Raw genomic sequence first — 21,302 nt, forward strand, 5'->3', positions numbered from 1 at the left:
ACCACACGGCCTCCTCCCCCCCAGGTGAAAAACGTACCTTATAGTTTCTGAGAGCTGATGGGTGACCTCTTCAAACATGTTACACATGAAGTCATTCACCCTCCCTGAAAGAAAGAGCCACTTCAACACTCAAATCCACCACTTAAAAGAATGTATACTTTTATTTCTAAAACAGTGAGTCCACCACATGGACTTCTTTTGCATGTATCAGTTTTTCTGTGGTCATTGAAAGATTTTTAAAGATAAAACTACACAGTTAAAAATCACTATAGTTTATATTCCAACAAATAACAGAAAATGATGAAGTTGTTTGACAGCATAAGGGATCGTGGTCTTTCTCTCCTTTTTTATGACATAACTGGAAATTAAAAAAACATATCACCATGTAGTTTTCTTGTTTCAGTCGGTTTGGCGACAAACATTACAATTCATCACAATAAGCTTCAGTTCATGGCGCTAACACTCGTGAATAACAAAGTACCTTTTATGGCAGTGCCAACAAATAACCTTTTACACATTGAAGTACCTTTCATAATGATCTCAGAGAGGATGCTAACCATCCGGCTTTTTAGAGGGGCTTAACAATAATAAAGAACTAAAACCACATCTACCCTTGCAAAAGCAAAGGACACAGTGCTTAGTTTGCACAGACTAATCAGAAACGCAGGCATCACTTGATTCAATGCAGCTTTCATAAAGTGATCTCAAATATTTGAAGTCCTCTCACGTGAAGTTTTACAATTTAAGCCATATTTTGGTTAATAAACCTGCCCAGTGGGTCTTACTGATTGGTTTCAGTGATAACAGTGCCTTGATCCCTTTGTAAATATCTTTAACACACAAATTGTTACCTATACAATCTCCATCTGTCACTGATGTATAAAACATGAGGTAATAATGTTAGACTGGGATGTGACTGTCCGAGGAGCCAGGCTGTGTTTAAGTACATTCGCTTGTTTTCTGCATACAGTAGCAGCAGCTTCTGCAGTGCCGTGTAATATACCAGAAGTAATAGTTCAACATTCTGTGAAATACGCTTGCTGACGCCACTCTCATGCTCATTTTCAGCAACGGCAGAAGGCTTTATGCTCGGAACACAGACGAGAAATAGTGGATAGCTTTAACCTACCAGGACCCCAATGGGTCAGGAAATAGTCTGGCATAATGCCTCATAAAGGGGCTAAAAAACATTTAAAGTTTTTGGTGTTGACTGTTGGATTTGGTACCTTTGTACAGAGCTCGTTAAGCCAAACTAATTGGCTTCGTATAGCTTCGTATTTATCATACAGTCCTGAGAGTGATATCTTTTTTTTATGTAACTGTACAAAAAAAAGTAAAAACAAAAAGACTTCTCGAAATGTTGAACTATTCCTTTCTGCACATGCGATACAAAACATCTCAGAGTAAAAACACACGGCGGTGTCTGTTCATCCTCTTTGTTGAAATGCTGTATGAGGCGATGAGTTGCAGTCTTCACAAATACTTTGTCTGGTAACAAAGTCTCTTAATTCAGTACACTCCTGGGTTCATGCAGAACATCACACAACTTGTTGTGTGATCCGCACAGAATGTCCCGACCATGGCAGCGTACAGTAAAGCTCTGCCTCAGAGAGTGGCACTGCTATGGCTTCATTCAGACTAAACAACAGAGCAGAGCCTGGTTTCAAGTCACATTGGGGGGTGATGTGGGAGGAGGTAGTGCAGGCACGTGGCCTCGTGTTAAAGAGTCAGAATTTTACTGAAAGCCAAGTTCATCCGGAATGAGGGAAAGAGAGGTCTGCTGAGAACATTAGAGACAATCAAACTTTTTTTTTTTCCCTGAAAGCAGCTTTGGTGTCATTTCAACAAAAGCTAATGAGAGGAAAAAGTGACCTCTACACTCATGACTTTCAGTTTGTGCTCGTATGACATCTTCATGAGCTCTTATCCCTCCTAGTTTGATCTCACTCCGGAGCCCAGCTGGCTTCACTGTCCCGGTGCATAGGGCCAGCTGATGGAGCTCCCTGATAGCTGCATGTCTCGGATCAGCGTCTCAATCGGTGTCTTGCCCACCAGCCGCATGAAGAAGAGCTGGGAGATGAGGTTAGCCGGCACGGCGCGCAGCGCAGGGAGGCGCAACAGTAAGCGGCCAAAGCGCTGAGGCTGGTTTGGGTACTGCAACCTCTCGTACTCTGTCAAGGCAACTTGAGCCTTTTCCTGCAGGGACTCTACATGAGCTGGGTCTGTCAGACCACAAGCATCTGAAAGGCAGAGAAACAGAGGCCGTATCATCACCTGAATGTGCTGCTGCTTTGTCTTTGCACACTTTCTATTTCAAAGCTTTAGAGGTTTCTGTTTGCCAGTGTAAACAGAACTCGTATTTGGTCACTTTAAGGGAGAGTTTGACATTTAGGTCATTTCCAGGAGAGCTAAGAAATTGTTTCCATTTAAATTTCATTCTTACACTTTGTTTTATTCTTTTCCATCTATCAAAAATCTATGAAATTCTCTCTTGTGTGGTCTGCTTCAGGAGGTCAGGGGTCAAACTCCAAATCAAAGTGTTCCCTGAGATGGTAGTTATTTCATTTTTGAGAAACTTGTCTAATGCCTCAGACAGTTTTGTTTTGGTTTTCTGTGACCAAACCTTGGGGTCAGTTTACAGTAAAGATATCCTGCTGCAGTAAGTAAGTTAGTCAGATTACCTTGAAAACAAAACAATCAGACTTACCAGGGGAAAAGAGTGCAATGGCTTTGAGGCAGCTGTACTCAGCTGAGTCCACCTGCAGCCTGTTCAGCTTGTCTACCTGGTCCTGGAAAATCCTGACCTGATCCATAAAAGACACCACGCGCTCAGCAGACATGGGAGATGAGTGAAAGCCAGCTGCTGCCAGCAGCGGAGCCATGTGCAAAGGGAGAGCAGACTGAGCGGCATTAAGGATGAACAGCTCACTCCAGCTCAGTCTTAGCAACGCCACCTGTGGAGCGAAAGTGTCACTATGAGCCATGAGTATCCAGAAACTTTGAATAAGATGAATTTAATTTGTTGTTCAATTAAGGGACTGAAAGTCGTGCTTTTAATCTGACCTGCTCTGAGACTGGGAGCTCTGGGAAGTATGGGATGTTTCTGGCCCACTCTATGGTGCTGAAGAGGAGACGGGCAGCCAGCTCGCAGATGCTGTCGATGCCCATGACAGATGCTCCACTTGCAGATGCCTGCATCTGTGCCTGGCTGTATGGGGCCCCATAGCGGCTGGCAGGGTACGGCTCGGCCCGGAGGAGCTGAGAGATGAGCTCAGACACTGGCTGGCCGTTGAAGTAGTCTGCCCCAATGTGACCTGGACCCGCACCTGCGACCCCGCCCGCCAGAGAGTTTGGACTGATACCTGAGTGAGACGGAGGGATGCGACCCCGCTGGACAGCTGCAGAGAGAGACACAGCAGAACAAATGCACTCACTGAAAACCAGTCACTTCAGTCCAGAGAGCAAGTCTGAGGGAATGAATGATGTGCTCCATGTATCAGCCTATTAAATGATTATAAGGACTGAATCAAAGGGGTTTTAGCTCTACGATGTCCTCAAATAGAACATAATTTACATAGTAAGTAACTAAGTAAATGACCTTGTCCAAAAATCTGTTTCAGTGAAATCTGAAACTACTTTAGCTCAGGTGGTACAGCGGGTCATCCACCAACCAGAAGGTCAGTGAATCAATTCTTGACTCCTCCAGTCCGTGTGCTGAAGTATCCTTGGGCAAATACTTAACCTGGATTTGCTCCTGATGTATCCATTACAGTGTGTGTGTGTGTATGTTAGAAAGCACTTAGATATAGATGAGTGTGTATGCGACTGGATGAGTTAGAATAGCAGCAGAAAGCCCTTTGAATGCTCTAGTGAGTAGAAAGGTACTACATGAAGTATCAGTCCATTTACCCAAATTAATTGCTTTGGGAGTTTAAAAAAAAGGACAATTGCACCAATAAATGAATATTTTAGGTTAAATGTAATCGAGTTTTTTTTATTATGTGAAACTAAGTTAACTGTTAGACATTCAGCCCGCTGTCCCTTAACCTATATCCCAGTGCTCCACCATAGTTGGATGTGAGCTGGGGACTGTGAGCGTTGTGGTCTCCCAGCTCAGTGGCTGGGAACCAGTATTAAATGTTTGCTAGGTATATATTTACTGACCTGAAGGGCACCTTTTACCTATATGTTAAACATTTACTTATAAGGCACAGGTAGATTAGCTCTTTACAAGTTATCTATTCAGGCTTTATGTGCTTTTATTGTCAGCCAAAGCCATCCTTTACTATCCTGTTTCTCATTAAGAGTGTGAAACTGTGACCTCTGCAGTTGTTTGGTGTATTAAGTTGCAAATGAAAATAGAGAATCTGTTAAGCTGTTACAAGGCAGCTCAGTTTCTTTGCAAGTTGTTGGAAGAAATCATTTTGATAAGCGTTGGATAAAAAGTTGGTTTTGCTGTTGATTTGTACGCAGGAAATCCGATTTGTTGCATCTTTACTTGAGATTAGATAAAAAAACAAAGGTGCAACACAGTTATTTGAAAATTAAGATTCCCCCAAGCCAAATTCATATTTTCCTTGACCCTTTGTCATAAAAAGAACTGCAGTGACATCTAAAAAAATCATTCAAACACCATACAGCACATAAGCTGCACATCATGTGAATACATTAGCTGTATTCACATGATGTGAATACAGCTAATGTCCATTTTTGAAGATTTAACAACTAAATAAAGATTTGTTGCCACCACTGGAAAAAAAAAAGAAAGAAAAAAAAATCAGTGGCGAGAAAATGACTTACAGTCAGACTATGCTCCTTTCAGCAAAAATCAAACACATAAGCCTCACCATAGCACTATTATAAGTACATCATTAGTGAGACGGCATTACTTTTTTTTTTTTTTTTAGATTTGAAATCCTCTGTGAGTGCCTTCGTCAGGTTAAGCTGCCCTCTGTGTTTTTCCGTTTTAAATTACACTGAATAAAATTTAGAGCTGGTGTCAACGTCTCACTTAAGGCAACCTGAACGTCTGCTTCCCTCACTGGGTTAAAGGTGAAACAGACATTTCCAGGTAATGTGGAAACAGTGCGACTTGCGTCATGGTCGTGGTCAGCATGGTTCAGTAATAACCACAGGCCAAATGTAACCCCTGGCACGCCGCGGCCCCAGTGCACACTATGTATGGCACAGCGTCTGGTGTCCACTGACCCAGACTGAAATATAAGTGGGGTAAGATTACACTCGAGCACAATTACAGCTGAGGTTTTAGTCAAGTGAACTCAACGGGAGAGCAACTTAAAACCCTAAAAAGGTTTGTGATGTGATGTTATGGGCATAAATGCTGAAATACTCCCACTCATTAAAGATCATAATTAACTGGTTATGTAATATATTATAACTAGAGTAGCTGCTTTCAGTACATGAAGCAGAGTGAAAACTGTCAGTTGTTGTGTTTCCTGCAGTGAAATTTAAGCATTGTTGCCTTAAGCTCAGCAGCTGCCGCTGAGTGAAAACAGGCTTTGGTTTAGTGGTAACTGGATAACTGGAAAATGTCAGGGTAGGTGCTTTCTGTATGAATGACCTTTCCTTGTATTTTTGAGCTTACATGTATACATCTTCAGCCCATTTCAGTGATATGATTAGGTTTAAATCTAAGTAGTAGTAACCGGCATCTTGTGCTCAAATGTTGCATAATTTTGAGCTCCTTGTGCTTTACTTTCATTTAATGCTTTGGAACTAATTATTTTCCACTATCTACTTATCCTTAAACCTGAATTCCTTGTTGCTGAAGGCAACAGAGCAAGAAGTTGTAAACACTGCATTCGTGACCTTTTCAGCTGATATGACAAGTTTGTCTGTAAATATTTGTGAAATTTCAGCAGATAAGGAGCAATACAAGCATTTCTGACCATCTGATTAATGGGTCATTTGCACTGGGTAATTATTACATGACTGAGCAGCTCCCCACGCTGCTGTGGACTGGTGTTTAGGTTCACCCTCACCACCATGTGGCGAGACTTTCCCCTTGTAATAATCAGATCCACTGTTGATGTAAAAATACTGACTAGCATACCTTTCACTGGGATCTTCCACCACAATAGTAACTCCACCCATTTTTTTTTTTTTTTTTGACCTTTAGAAGTAATGGGTTTGAACCTCCAGTAGTGGGCAAACCCTGCAGGGCTTTTGATACCTTCTTTGCGCATCCCGACCCGGAAACACTTCTTCAGACGGCAGTATTGGCACTGGTTACGGTGATGCTGGTCAATTTGGCATTCTCTGTTTGATCTGCAGGAAAACATTTAAAATGAGAGCCAGAACTAAACTTTTACTATGAGACAGAGCTTCAAATGCTTCCTGTAAGAAAGTGAAGTTTGCATTTAACCCCCCCCCCCCCGTCTCCCTATCCCCCCCGAAAAGCTATCAAGGCTGTGACCTTTGTAAATCATCAGCTCTACACGCCCTCGTGTTGCCTCTTGCAGCAGGTTGAGGTCTGCCAGCATTTCACAGGGAGCTCTTTTCAGCCCCAGACGTGACAAACTAACTAACAAAAAAACAAAGAAAGGCACGTCTAACATTCAGAGTTAATGCGACATTCTGTGGGAGAAATAACTTTATTCAGCAGCTGAGAGAGGTCTTAGTAAGAGCAGAGAACTGAGTTGCAACATAATGTTCCTGTGGTGAAGAATAATGGGAATGCTGACCTTCTGAGGCAATCCATCCTCACATGACTGACCTTCAGTGCTTTCATTTCTGTTTTTTTTTTTTTTCTTTTCCCCCTCTGGCTGTTTGCGAGATGAGGCCAAGGTTGGAACACATACTTCTGGAGTGAGAAATGGACTAATCTGCTGTCTCCTTTAAGAATATGAATGAGTATGTAACAGAAAAGCCAATGACCTTTTCAAAAAAAAAAAAAAACATGTAGTCGAGTCCAGAATTAAGAAATGTGTCTTTATAAATGTCGTCATAGGTTTTCCTGTATTTTTTTTTTTTGCTGTATTCTTATTAATCATATGCCTATACACCTGCTTATACTTACAGGTGTCTACAGGAGGAGTTATAGATGCTGGAAGGTACATTACAAAGACTTACATTTGCTTTTAAAGGCATTATAGTTGTTAAAAATATCTTACACGTGCAAAGTAATATGTGATCAGAAACATCACCTTCCCAGCAGCCCCTACCTGCAGGAGTAGCTGAGGTTTCTCCTGATGCTCCTCTTAAAGAAGCTCTTGCACCCCTCACAGGTGAACACGCCATAGTGCTTTCCACTGGACTTGTCCCCGCACACCACACAGTCCACCACGCAGGCCTTGTCCTCGTCACCGACATCCACGTCGCTGCTTCCGGCCCGGGGCGACCCTTCCTCATCCTCTCCCCTCCTCAGGTAAGCCTTTTCCCCAAGTCCATTAGTGCCCCCGTTGGGATTACCCCATCCTCCGCTCACCATGGCCATATTCTCTGAGACGTGCAGTCCTGTGAGTGGATCATACACAGACCTGCCTTGTCCCACCGGCTTCCAACTCTCCTCAAAGTCTAAAAAGCTGATTCCACCCTCAAAGGCAGCGATCCAAAGAGATTGGGGGAATTTTTGTCCCGGACTCCAATGTGTTGACCTTTCTCCTCTTTGCCGTCTGGTCAAGCTGACCTGTAGGTCTTTCCACTGTTGTTGTTCCTCTCTTCTTTAATCCTCTGCTCTCTCTGTTCTGTTTTCTGCCCTGACCTCTGATCAGCGGCTCCCGAGGTCCGCGAAAACTTCAGACATACACACACACACACGTGCGCACACACACACACACACACTGAGTAGTTCAGAGTTCAGGCAGGCGAAAAGGGTGCAGCCTTGCTCTTTTTACAGGAAACAATAAATTACACTTTGACTCCCTCTCTTTCTCCCTCCCTCTCACTTTCTTTCTCAGTCTTCCCCCTTTGAAAGAAAGAAAAAAAAAACCTCACCTATCCCTAAGCATAGTGAGGGGGGACAAAACAGAGCCTCTGTTGAAGTGAAAAAGACGCTCTGCCCCTCTCTGTTAAAGCACAACTTTCTCTCAGAAGGACAGGCAGGCGGGAGGAAAATAGTACACAGCCCTCCTTCATGCAGGGTTAAACTGCCCTGCCCTCTGCTCTGACTTATAAACTAGTCCAACCAGTTCCTGTCGTGCTGAGGGTTTTTATCTGTTCATCAGAGCCAGTTCTAGTCCAGACTCACTCTTGACTTGTCGAGGCTGATAGTGATGGAGAGGAGAGCAAGATTTGCCCCGCCAGTTCAAAGAAAAATTAAGCTGAGGAGTTTGGGAAACGATACCGCTCCTTTTCTCGGTGTTGTGAACTGACCACCGCACCACTTCTGCATTAATGCAAAGGTATTTTGGCCGTGTACGTTGAGTCCATGCTTGATATTAAAATGAGTAAAGAATAGACTCCTTTCACTCTTAGAATAATATCTCAGTTGTTTCTGCAGCAGCAAAGTTCAGCAGAGACGTCCCCCTGATCCGTCTTCTGGGGTGAAGTTGAGTTTTCTTGTGATCCCTCCAACTGTTTCAAAGTCAGCGGTGTCAGGGGATCAGATGTCACAGAAAAAAAAAACAACAAGCCGAAACAAAAGCAGAGTTGAGAAATCTCTTCAGTCACAGCTGCCTCTCCTCTCTCAGAGCTTTACAAAGTGCTCTCTCTCTCTTCCTTTTCTTGTTTTGTCAGTACTTGTCCATCCAGCAGTAACAACCAGAGGCCAGAACCTCTCTCTGCATTCCCTGTCAGCGAGTCACGGTGTACTGTTGCACTCTTTACTATACTGCTCGTCCTTTTTTTTCTTCCTTTTTTTTTTCCCCCCCTTTCTGCCTTTCTTTCTTTCTGCTGGCCCCAGCAGGAATAAATTAGGCAAACAACAAGCGCAGGAAAAACACGGTCACAGACCTTTCAGTGAAAGCCAGACGCTGCAGTGGAGAGCAGCCCAGAGATAGCCTCGTCTCTCTCTCTCAATCCCCTCTCTGTCTCTCTGCCTGGCTCCCTCCTTTAGGGAGAGTGAGCGTGTGTCTGTGTGCTGAGGGATTTGACACTGCTATTCAAGCCCTGCTGTTGCCATGGCACTGCTTGCCTTATAAGGGCAGTGGAGTCAAAGAGCACAGAGTGGGCTGCAGCCACACACAAACACACACATGTACATAGAAAGAATGCCTGACTGGCTGCCGGTTTCTGCCCTGACCCCGGGCCAGCCTGGGAGCGGGGGTGGTGGTGGTGGTGGTGGTGGTTGTGTTTAACCTCCATGCTGAAAGAGAAAAGAGAGGGGGCTCAGCGAGCACACGGCATTCACACTCATGTTCTCCACTCGACTCTAATCCCAAAGACTTCCTCCGACTTTGTTGACCCAATAATAACAGGCTGCGCCTGTTGTTGTTGAGCAACTTGTCAAAAGGTTATATGATATGCCACCGGCTCCTTTTCACACCTGCTGCACACACTCACGGGTCTGTGTGAAGGAGAATCAGTGGCACTACCTTTGTTTTACATTTTAAAACAGCAGATTTTGTTTGTTTGTCTGTAAAATGTTTGGATGTGCAAGAGAAAGAAGAAGCAGAGGTTAAGATATCACGATGTGCCTGTGCCAGTACAGGAAGCAGTGTGACTCATATGCAGCAAAGTGGGAAATAAGGATGTGGGGTCGTGCAGTCAACAATAAATGTTTTACTTGTCCAACCTTAACAATATCTTTACTGTATATTATTTGCCACAGCCACAGTCCTAAGTCCTCATCTAAAGCGATTTGCTTGTCGCCCATCTCCAGATGTGAGGTGGTGTCTAGAACACATTCCAGGCTCTGGTTATGAAAATAATCCTCCTGAGTATTTCCCATCATGTCGTATGTCTATTAACAGTATTCTCAGCTCCTTTTAGTCATTTAACTCCATACTCTACAGACATTATTGGTCTCTAGTCGCTACATTGCTGTTACTTTTATTCCGTCCTTAACCACAGCGTAGGAGGGTTTTCCTGGTTTATAATGTGCTTTTGGATGGGTGACTAGGCACTTAAGCACAACTGGCACAACTGGTCAGAACAGTTAAGGCCATGAGTCTTGTTTGACGTACCTTACCACTTTTTAAAAATATTGTTAAAATATTTTTAATGATCCTGGTGACTTTCCACTGGGGACTGGCCAACACTTGCCATTTTTTTTTTGTGTGCTGGAAAGTATTTATGTGCAGTTACTGCAAAAAGTGATTTTTGTAAATGTCCACATAGGATGAGGCACATTTGCATTGAATGCAACCTTGGAATTTAGAAGATATGATTAAATTTGACACTTTTTTATATAATGATAATATTGTTCAAATCTAACAGCTTGTAAGAATAATAATAATAAAAAAAAAATCAATGTCCTAAGCCAAGATAACCCTGATGGTTATTTCCTTTACTTTAGAGCCATGGATGATGCAATACAGCTTATCTCCAACTCGTCCTCTAAGAAATTATGTTTATATATGACTAGTCAGTTTTCCAAACAGTGTCTTCATGGAAATCATAACTGCTTCCTGGATTGCAAATGTTGCCCATGAGTAACAAGACTCTGACACCAGATACCGGGGTACATCCTGAGTCAAGCGTGCAATCAGAGCAGCGGAAAGTTTACAGTTTTAGTGAGAAGTTAATCAAGGTTACACGACCTCTGCCACGCTAACAGCCATTTTTAAAGTGAATTCTCCAGAATTAAACTAAGTACGCAATCTTCTAATGTTAACTTTTTGTTTGACGTTGCTCAAGGCCAAACACAATATAGTTTAATTTTAGACTTTTGTTTTCACAGATAACAAGAGGAAAGTTATTTAAAATAATGGATGATTGCCTCTTTAATTTAAGAAACAAACACAGTAACATGTAGATACTGTTTCTGTCTTACAAATCTAAATTTAATTTGTTGCCTGACTCATCCATCCATCGTCTTGGCAGTGGGCAGAGCTCCTGTGGAATTCCTGGCCTGCTTTCTCTGCCACACCAACAGTATTGTCATGTGAAGGTCTCCATGAAAAGGGGAGGACAGAATAAACAATTGGAGCCTCCAACCACGGTTTCCAATAACAGCCTCCAAATAGAGAAAAAAAAAAGAAAAAAGACTGAGGTATTCACTGCTGCTTCCAAGCAGGCATGGCTTAAAGAACCTCTATGTACCAAAAAAATGTTTGCACATCACATGGTTTTACAGGAATTCCCCCTGAATGACAAAACACAGTGTCCCTGTGGTCTCCAAAAGACCATAGTGTCTCTAAAGATTTACCAAAGCCAAAGGGGTGAAGAGCTATACGCTGCTGAAAAAGAGAAATTGGCACCAAAGATTTGTTTGTTTTGTCGGGAAGGGTTTTTTTCCAGCTTTGTACATGTGAGCACTCAGTAACTTTAACCTACATCGTGTGCATGGATCGGCCTTTTGTCTGGTTAAGAGGTTAGCAGGGTTTAAGCTGCTGTAAGTTGAATTAGTGCTTTCCTGTAAGCCTTAGCGTGTTTGTGTGTTAGCAGAGGTCAGACCTCTATTATATAGAGCTGGTTGCAGAACATGTTTAAAGCCCCACTCCTAAATATTAAATCTATTTGTCATAGACTGTTTTTAAAAGCTCTCAGTCACATTTTGGAAAAAGATAACAGTGAACAGATTCTTAAGAAGACCATAAATCATTTCTGGTGTCACCTCTGCAAGGAAACACTTTCATTTTGTGCACTCTCTCGACAGACTAACCACAGGTTTGTTTGATGTTGGACTGGATTGATGTGCTCCTGAGATTGGGTCATTGTAATGTAAAATTGATCTCAGTTCATGCTGAAGTGTGAACAAAGCTGAAGTTATAAAAAAAAATGGGATGATAAGATCAGTTAAATGTTTCAAATTATGTCTTTTTTTGAGTAAAGACTTTCTATTTAATGAGCATGAAAACGATTATTGCAAAAATGATGCTCGCAGACTAAAATATTCAACTAAAACAATCAGAGTAAAGTTTGTTACAGAAAGCTCATCTGCTCATTTTGGCAGCTGGTGTGCGTTTTTGATTTGAAACCATCAAAGACATCAAAGAAACCCAAATTTTGCACAGTTTTGCTTGTTCATTCATTTAGCCTTTAACTTTTGTAAATAAAAACAGCCCAGTTGCTTCTGATGTGCTTTCCTGAAAACAATACTCTGTCTTTTAAAAGTATATTATGTAAATTCACAAATTAAAATGGAAAAATATTTGCCAATAGCAGTGACAGAAGCTGTCAATAAGAAATCATATGGTTTGCGTTAGAGTGCAGTGCAGCATTGATGAAGAGGAGGTCAGATTGCTGACCTTTCTCTCGTCCTGTGTTCCAGTTGTGAGTTTAGAATAGCTCCCTGTCACTGTCACTGTATCACCCTCGCAGCACATTTGTTTGAGTGCTGCAGCAGTTTGACAAGCAGAGCTGTGTGTTTGAATGTTGGAGGCAGCATCCTTGTGCTTAAGTACCGCAAATGTACCTTACATGTCAATAGGTTTGTGTGTGTGTGCGTGCGCGCGCTTGCTCTTTGAACTGCAGGTCAGGAATGCAGCTGCTCTCGGCGTGCAGTGGCACATTCTCGATGCACTCTGGAGTCCAGAGTGATCGGAGCAAAGCAGAATTTCAGCACGCTCACCTGAACACCACATTACACAGACACATGAATATACACTAATGATGAAAATAAACTGTTGTGTACTATTTGTAATAATATCTTTTTTGTAATAATATTTGTGTTTGTTCCTCTTTTACTGGAATATTTGATGCTCAAATATTTGACGGGGGTGCAATTTGACATAAAATATTTGTTGTTTCTCTAATGTGTGTGACATGATTTGTAGATGTATCAAAATGCAGTTGCAAATCCTAAAAACAAACAAAAAAAACCAAACACCCACAGTAAAAGGTTAGTGTGCCAACATAGTTGATGTTACCAGTGATTAATTACTAAAATGTCATCAACAAAGGAAGTAGAAGTCACTGAACATGTCCAAAAATCCAGCTTTACACAACTGCCACCTTTGAATATGTGAAATTATTGAAATAATCCACATAATAACCATTAAACTCCTTTCCAGGTCTGTTTAAGTCATCAAGAAACTGAGTTAAAGTGCACATTTTTCCTCAAAGCATATACAATAAAAAGGACCTTTGCAGACGTGTTTCACAGTGAAACAGCTGTGCATGTCATGTTATGTACATTCAGGATTAACCAGTTGAAGCCCCGTAGGCTGTAAGACCTGCTGAACTCTAATCATGTGTTTAGCAAAGGTTCACATTTCTCCCATAACCTTCTTGACTGAAGACAATAGGCTTGCGTCAGACGATGTCAGATGACATTCAGAATACACAGAACTATTCCCCTGCCTAGATGTTACTGCTGCCCAAGTTCACTTTTCATACGTGTTTAATAACACGAAGACATAACCATTAAGATGAAGGGGAATTCCACGGCTACCTGCATTTCATGCTTATCTTGTACACAGACTGAGTTTGACCTCAGTTTCAGACGATTCAGGCATATCTCTGTAGGTCTGATTATTAGTCTGGTTGTGTTAACAGCATTAGTTTCAGTGCACAGGAATTTGAAAACTGGGGTTAAACTTTAACTCTGGAGTAACTCTGAGCATGCATGAACACATGACTCCCTGCTCCTTCCTTATTAGCCCTAATGCCCTTTGGCCCAGAGGCCAGAGGGAAAAAAAAATCATCATCTCTCCTCACCCTCCTCTTTCTCCTTCCCTCTCTCCCCCTCTCTCCTTCTCACAGCACTCTGTACAACCTCAGGCCTTTGACCTCGAGCGAATGATGAAGCAATTTAAAATAAACAGAGCAGCAGAACCTGCCACAAGAAAACATCTGCTGGGGTGACTCCAGAGCAATATATGGTGTCTAATCAATATTTGCCCTATTCCCTGCCCAAGACCTGCTGGAAACGGTGGGAAACTTCCCATTTGGTGCATTTTGTTGTCATTCAAATCAGCCATTTTGTCTTCAGTGTGAACAAGGTATCGACCTATTGTTTGAAGAAGAGTCAATAGAACTGTTTGCCACAGCAGCTTTTTCTTTGTCTACTGTAAAGATAAGATACAATATTGAATGTAACATGATAAAGAAAGACAAATAAGCCTTGGCTTTGGGTTGCCTTAACCGCTTCAACCCTGACATTGCCCCTGTGTTATTTTCATTAGCTACAAAGTTTAATACATTTTGCCACACGTTTATATACATTTTATGTGCTATAATTTATTCTGGGGAACTTAAATTTTATTTTAGCAATATGAACAACATTTTTTCTTTTGCTTTCTTGCCAAGAGCTACATGGCAATATCGCTGTCATTCACATGTTTGTGCATGCAGCCAGAGTTAGAGGGAATGAATGATTGTGTCTTTTCAGTCAGAACATAAACAGAAATGCAAAAAAGGAAAGTGATAGTGAATCTCTAAGAGGACACTGCGCCAAGCTTGCATTCACCAAGAAATTGTTCTAGCACATGCATTCATGTAAATCACATACATTCATTTTTACAGATCTGGTTATATATGGAGGAAACAGTTAACATACAACATGATAATTTGTCAGCTTTATGGGGAAACAATGGTTCAGCTGTGGTACCATGTTGGCGGTGCGTTGGCTGTCTGTGGGTGGCTTTGGATTGTTCGTCTACCTGCAGAGAGCATCGGTTGTCAGATGGTGGCAGTGTCAAAAATATGTGATACAAACGGTATGTAAGCCAGGCAGGGCATGCTCTTTGTCACCAATTCTATTCATAATTTTTATGGACAGAAATTCTAGGCGTACCCAAGTGGAGGAAGGCTTCTGCCTTGGTGGCCACAGAATCTCATCTCTGCTTTTTGCAGATGATGTGGTCCTGTTTGGCTTCATCAGGTGGTAGCCTCCAGCTTCCAATGGAGGGGTTTGCAGCTGAGTGTGAAGCGGCAGGTATGAGAATTAGCACCTCTAAGTCTAAGGACATTGTTCTCAGGCCCCATTTATACAAGAACGTTTTCAGTGGAAACTGTGTCGTTTTGCCGTTTTCATTTTCGAAAAGTAGAACATTCAGACAGAAATGTTTCAAAAACGATCTCCATTTATACGGAGCTTTTCGAAAACGCTCCACTCTGAAGCCGGTTTTCAAAAGTATTGTTTTCACACCATTCTTGTGTAAACAGGAGGCCAAAATGCATCAAAAAATGGCCGTTTTCATCTGAAAACATTCTCCTGTACATGAGGCCTCAGTTGGAAAAGGGTGGAGAGCCCACTCTCAGTCAGGGATGAGTTGCTGCCTCAAGTGGAAGAGTTTAAGTATCTTAGGGTCTTGTTTGCAAGTGAGGGAAGAGGGAACCAGGAGATTGACAGATGGGTTGGGGTTGCAGCTGTAGTGATGCGGATGCTGTTGTGGTGAAGCAAGAGTTGAGCGTAAAAGCAAAGCTGTTGATTTAGCGGTCGATCTACGTCCCTACCCTCACCTATGGTCACAAGCTTTGGTTAGTAACTAATAGAATGAGATTGCTGATACAAGCGGCGGAAATGACCTTCCTCCAAAGGGTGGCTGGCCTACCCCTTGGGGACAGGGTGAAGAATGCAGTCATCCGAGAGGGGTTCAGAGTAAAGCCGCTACTCCTCCACATCGAAGGGAGCCAGTTGAGGTGGTTCGGGCATCTGACTAGGATGCTTCCTTGGTGAGGTGTTCCAGGCATGTCATAGGCAGAGGAGACCCCAGGGCAGACCCAAGACACACTGGAGAGATTATATCTCTTGACTAGCCAGGGAATACTTCGGTGTCCTCCCCGGATAAGCTAGAGAAGGTGGCTGTAGAGAGGGAGGCCTGGGTTTCTTTGCTGCCCCTGTAACCTGGCCCCACATAAGTGGAAGAAGATGGATGGATGGATGGATTTGACTGAGGTTCAGACTTTCAGTTTTAATTCAGTTTTAATTTGGAATTCAACAAAAGTATTGCAATATTGTTGTTTAGAAAACTTAGCCATTTTAACATGCCATCCTCAGTACTTAAAGCTGCCCAGACAGAGCCACTCAGAGACAACAAATGGATCAGAATATAAGATGCACCATTTGCTTTTTAGTTTCAGCACAGTTCATTATTGCATGAAGTGTGTATCAGTTGGCAGGTTAAAGACCTCAGATGTTTTTGTTCTCATATGCATCTTTTTGGACTGATGTCTAGAAAAGTGGGAAAGCTGGATATGAATTGCACAACAACAGTTCCTTACTTTAATACAGGACTGCATACACAGCAAAACTTGAGTTCTTTGTGTCTATGTGGGAAAGCACCATTTCCTGCTTTCTAAATAGGGTAGGTTTCTCTAGTCCAACAAAAAAATTCTTCTAAGTCTGTATTACTATAAAATTGGGTGAATGTTAGGAACATTAAAATAGTGCAGTATAATCATTTTTAATCCTTTTGTCATACAGTGGTGCAAAAACTTTAAACACCATGTCATGACCATTCATGCATATTTTAGTCTAAACTAACTTCCAAACACAAGATAGCACATCCTTTCTTATAGTTTAACATCACATTTAACGTTCTGTGAGATGCTACAAACCCCACATATGAAGTGATTTATTGACCCACTATTGATGATGTTTCAGAGCTGAAGAAGCCTCTTGGATGAGAGGCAAACTGTCTTCACAAACCTAAAGAAATCCAGGTGCATTCTTGTTTTCAAGATCTCAAGTGACTTATGGCAAGATCACCACATCAATCAAAATATTTGAGTTTGTGTTGCTGAAAGGTTTAGTGTTTGCCTTCTCATAGACATGTTGCCTTCACTGATGATTTGAATTGTGGCTGGACAGTCAATATGAGTTTGTACTGAAGGATTTGTGTGGTCAAGGAGGCCGATGTAAACTTTAAAACCCAGAAACATGGGTGAAACCCGAGTGTCATCTCCCTGGTCAAAACCGGTCATGATACTACTGCAAAAGCTGATCTCGATGTTGATTCCGCTTAGAATAGAGGTCGGGTCAGACCGTTTCTTAAGAATTCAGAAATATAGATCAGATTATTTCAAAGAAGGAATTAGTTAGTATATGGTTGTGGCATAGTGAACTTAACACATCAGATCCTTACAACTAGCCACTTGGACATGACTCTATGATGCTGACATCATAGACTCAGGAATGCTCCTGTCCAACCTTAAGCCAATTAGCTTAGTAGGATAAGTAGCAGATTTGAAAGTAAGAGGTTGAAGGTCTGGGTCACTCTCCGAGCAATGTTTTTTTTTCCTTCTCTTTCATTTATTTTCTTTATTCTTTTTTATTCAAATTGATATAAAGATAGGAGAAAATAATTCATGAACAAAAACGTTCTCTTAAAAGAAAGTCAAACGGCGACATCTAGGCGTTATTGAAGATGCAACTCAAACCGACGTCGTGGTAACGTCTGTGACTTTGGTTCAACTTTCATTTCAGAACTATTTTTCAATCGTGACTAGATGTTGTGAAAAGATCGGCAGCCGATAGTTATTCAACATCAAAATTTCTGGGTGGGAAGAAATTTCACAAATTGACTTGCTGCAACAGTGTTGTCCCATTACAGTACCATGCTCAAATTCAGTGAGCTCTTTAGAACGACCCATTTCTTCACAATTGTTTGTAAAGGCAGAATGCGTGGCTGAGTGGTTGATTTTATACACCTGTGGCAGTGGTACTGAAGTCAAAGATTAATACGTGTAGCCTTTGAAACCCTTTGCTTTTTTACCATTGAAGATGTCTGAAAATTTTCATTAAACCTATTGCTCAACAGCTAAAATAATTGGATCATATAATAAATCACCAATGTAAATCTCTTATAAAAAATCCAATCTATTACTCACGATGTGAGCCCTCTGCTATCAACAAACATGCCTCTAGGTCAACTAAGGTGCTTAGGATGACAGAAGAGTGGCCTAATCAGCTCACTAGAGACGTCTCAAATGCTTTAAAAGGATTAGACTGAGGCCACTCCCCTTGCCACCTTTCCCCTTTAAATACCTTAATAATGTAGTTTACCTCCCACATGCTGACAAGCTAATTGACCTCATTAGCTCTTTCTGCTTTGCAGTTTTTTTTTTCTGTTCTGATCTGTTGTGGGTGTAGCTCATCAATGTGGCTTTACTGTCCAAAAACCATCACAGGAAAGTGTTCAGCCTCACTAAAGGTGTGCATTCAGGTTAAATGGAGTAAACTAAAGTCACAAGGAGTGTGTGATTTTTTTTTTCCCATTACTATTCAAAAAGGGAAGCAAATATAATAACTGCTTACGCCAAAGCTTTAAGGTAAAGAAGAAGCAGACGGAAGTTGAAGGGACAGAGTTTCATAAAAGCAGAGACCGAAACTCTCCAGCAAATGTAAAGCTCTACAGAGCTGGTTTTTAGGAGGAAACCAGCACTGAGAGCCAGTGGAAAAATGCTAAAGACACACCGACATGTCTGGACGCTGTCGGCTACAGGAAACTTCAACAAAAGAAAAGGATGTCTGCTAAAACTCTACAAATGAAAGAGATGAAAGGAGTAAAAAGAGTAAAGAGCATAAAGTCAGGAAGAATGTCACGGCAGACGAGCATGAAAAGAGGAGGATGCAGTGGGCAGTGAAAACATGAAGAAGAATCGGTGAAAGATGACAGGCAAGTGCAGCAAACCAAATTAAAGAAGGTTAATACGTTTAAGATGAAACGTCTACTCAGTAAATTGACTGAACATTTTGAAGACCTGCTTAACAGATCTCATCAACAAAACCCCTGGATATTTGAACAGAAGAAGCTGATCTTCTTCTCAGATGGGATGATGTCCAACAGGGAGGAAAGAAAGGCTTTATAGAAACTTAAAAAAAAACAAAAAACTGCCAAAGCAGCCAAGACATGTAAAGACCTGGTAGAAGCATTAAAGGAAAATGTGGATGTCACTGAAAAAAAAAATGCTTCAGACTGAAAAAAAATCAATTTAAAGAAGACTTGGACAACTGTTTCAACTACAGAAGGGTTATTCTACTCACCAGTACAAGCAAAGTGTTTCAATAGAGTCACAGTGGATAGAATGAAGGATGCCACTGGGCAATAGCTGAAAGACAAACAAGCAGGAAGAATCAATTTTTGTATACACAACACTGTCCCCACCTTTGCCACCAGTCTGTGTACTTCCCACAGTGCTCCCACTGATACTCGCCATCACTCTTTCCAGCACAATGGAAAGAAGCCAGCATCCTTTCAGTCCAGGTCAGGCGCTGTCATCACATTTGACTCAGTATATGGACACAAATTTTCTTTTAGTAATTTTGCTTCTGTGTACAATGGATTTTAAATCAAACAAGTCCTCCATTTTCAGAGGTTCATGTGTAATTGGACAATTGACTGACAAGCAGTTTCATGACCAGGTCATGTTTGTTCTCTGGTTATTACATGGCAAGTTAATCCTCATGCTGGTCACCAGCTTGATCATACACTGCTATGAGCCAGTATGGTTGTGTTGGTCACTCTGGCACGAACAGTAAGCTCAAGCGGATTCCACAAGTGTTCAATGGGGTTGAGGTCAGGACTGCAGGCATCCCCTTCCATCCTCTCCACTCTCAAATTCTGGAGGTACTCTCTGATAAACCCTGCTCTGTGGGCGTGAGTATTGTCATCTTGGTGGATAGCGGTCAGTCCCAGACTGTGGAGATATGGGATTGCCACTGGTTTCAAAATCTCATCTCAATATCTCTCTGCACTGAGATTGCCTCCAATGATGACAAGCCTGATTGTCAGCACCTGGGGTAGACAATCAGAAGCTCAAAGCAAGAGTCAATAGCACAAGAAGCTGTTTGGCATTGGAGTTTTTCATAGGCAGAGGTGGCAAAAGTACTGACATTCTGTACTTAAGTAGAAGTACAAGTACTTGTGTTAAAAAATACTTTGGTAAAAGTCGAAGTACTGGTTCAACTTCTCTACTTAAGTAAAAGTAAAAAAGTACAGGCTCTGAAATTTACTCAAAGTAAGAAAGTAAAAGTAGCTCTTTGGAGGACGTTTCTACCTGCTATTTTTGTGTAAAGCTAACTGAACCTTATTACATATTATTGTAATAATATAAAATAATACATGAGAACACAAATGTTATTCCAATCTAAATTTGAATTCTAATGAATGCACTCAGCTTGAATCACAAACTGTGAAAGGGAATTTAAACACAGCTCTATTCTCTGTGTCCTCCATAGCAGAGGGTGACTGTGCCTCCACCTAAACACCAACATGAGGATACTCAGGGGTTACAGTGGGATTCAGAAGGTGGAGGAATCCTAAGATCAGCTGTAGTGGCTCTGCATGGGGAGAAGAATCACAGCTTTCTATTGTGAGCTGCAGTAAATGATGTTGGTGTGCAGGCTGTGATCAGCTGACCTGCTGCTGCTGCTGCTCTGAGGTTTACTGCTCTGTGTGGATGAAGTGAACTCACAAAGATGTAACCCAGTATTTCACAGCTATCTGAGCTGATCTCCATCCCCTACACTGACAGCATACAGGCTGTAGAAATGTTGGACTCAGTGAATGAATCTCAGCATCAGCAGCTTTGATTCAAACTCATCTCTGCTGCACTGATGTAACCTGTAACTCTGACCATGAACACAAAGTGCACCAACACAGAGCGTTACTGTAAATACAGTACAACAAGATAACCTGTTTATTACACACTAAACTGCAGTATTTTCATACAATCTTTGAATAACACAAAGTCAGCATACTTCTGTTTATTTTCCAGTCCTTACCTTTAACTCTAACCTCTCTTCTTCCTCTTCTGTCCCCTTTCTCCATCTCTGAGTGAACTTCTCTCTCTTTGCTCTCCCTGAAATGCAGCAGCTCTTCTTTTAGCTAGCAGACACACTGTGTGACAAACTGCACACACTTTGTGTGTTTGCTGATATTTGTTGAGCATTTAGAAACGTTGCATTTACCTGCCACACGTTACTCCCTTCATGCTCGCTCCTCTTCAGTAGCGCTAGCTAAGCTGTTTATGTCCCGCGAGCACAACTTACGGATTCGGTCCGGCCCGCTGTGACCCCTGATTATAGCGCTATAAATGAGACATTAATTATATGGGTTTGTGTATTTAATCCCTTTGTACCCGATAAGCCCCGGTGATGGAGGATACGCCAGTACGATTGTCTCTTATATGTTAATATTCCTCCGTTTAGGCTCAGATCGCTTGATGACTGACGGCGCACTGACCGGAAACGCAAACTTCTCCCTGACGTGTTAAAAAGTAACGAGTCTGTTTTGAAAATGTAAGAAGTAGAAAGTACCGATACTTGTGTAAAAATGTAGGGAGTAAAAGTA

At 41.8% G+C, this 21,302-nt stretch overlaps 1 protein-coding gene across 1 annotated transcript; it reads right to left on the reverse strand.

Moving 5' to 3' along the window:
• Window positions 1–142: 142 nt before the first annotated feature.
• LOC115778835 (nuclear receptor subfamily 2 group F member 6-like) lies at window positions 143–9,029 on the reverse strand. Its single transcript, XM_030727187.1, has 5 exons — window positions 7,185–9,029; window positions 6,194–6,288; window positions 3,064–3,398; window positions 2,708–2,954; window positions 143–2,240 (listed from the first exon to the last, which is right to left on the reverse strand). Exons 1-5 carry the CDS (start codon window positions 7,454–7,456, stop codon window positions 1,966–1,968), a joined length of 1,224 nt encoding a protein of 407 aa, XP_030583047.1. The 5' UTR covers window positions 7,457–9,029; the 3' UTR covers window positions 143–1,965.
• Between the last annotated feature and the right edge of the window lie 12,273 nt (window positions 9,030–21,302).

This window comes from Archocentrus centrarchus, chromosome 4 (genome assembly GCF_007364275.1).
Source record: "Archocentrus centrarchus isolate MPI-CPG fArcCen1 chromosome 4, fArcCen1, whole genome shotgun sequence".
Classification (NCBI taxonomy): Eukaryota; Metazoa; Chordata; class Actinopteri; order Cichliformes; family Cichlidae; genus Archocentrus; species Archocentrus centrarchus.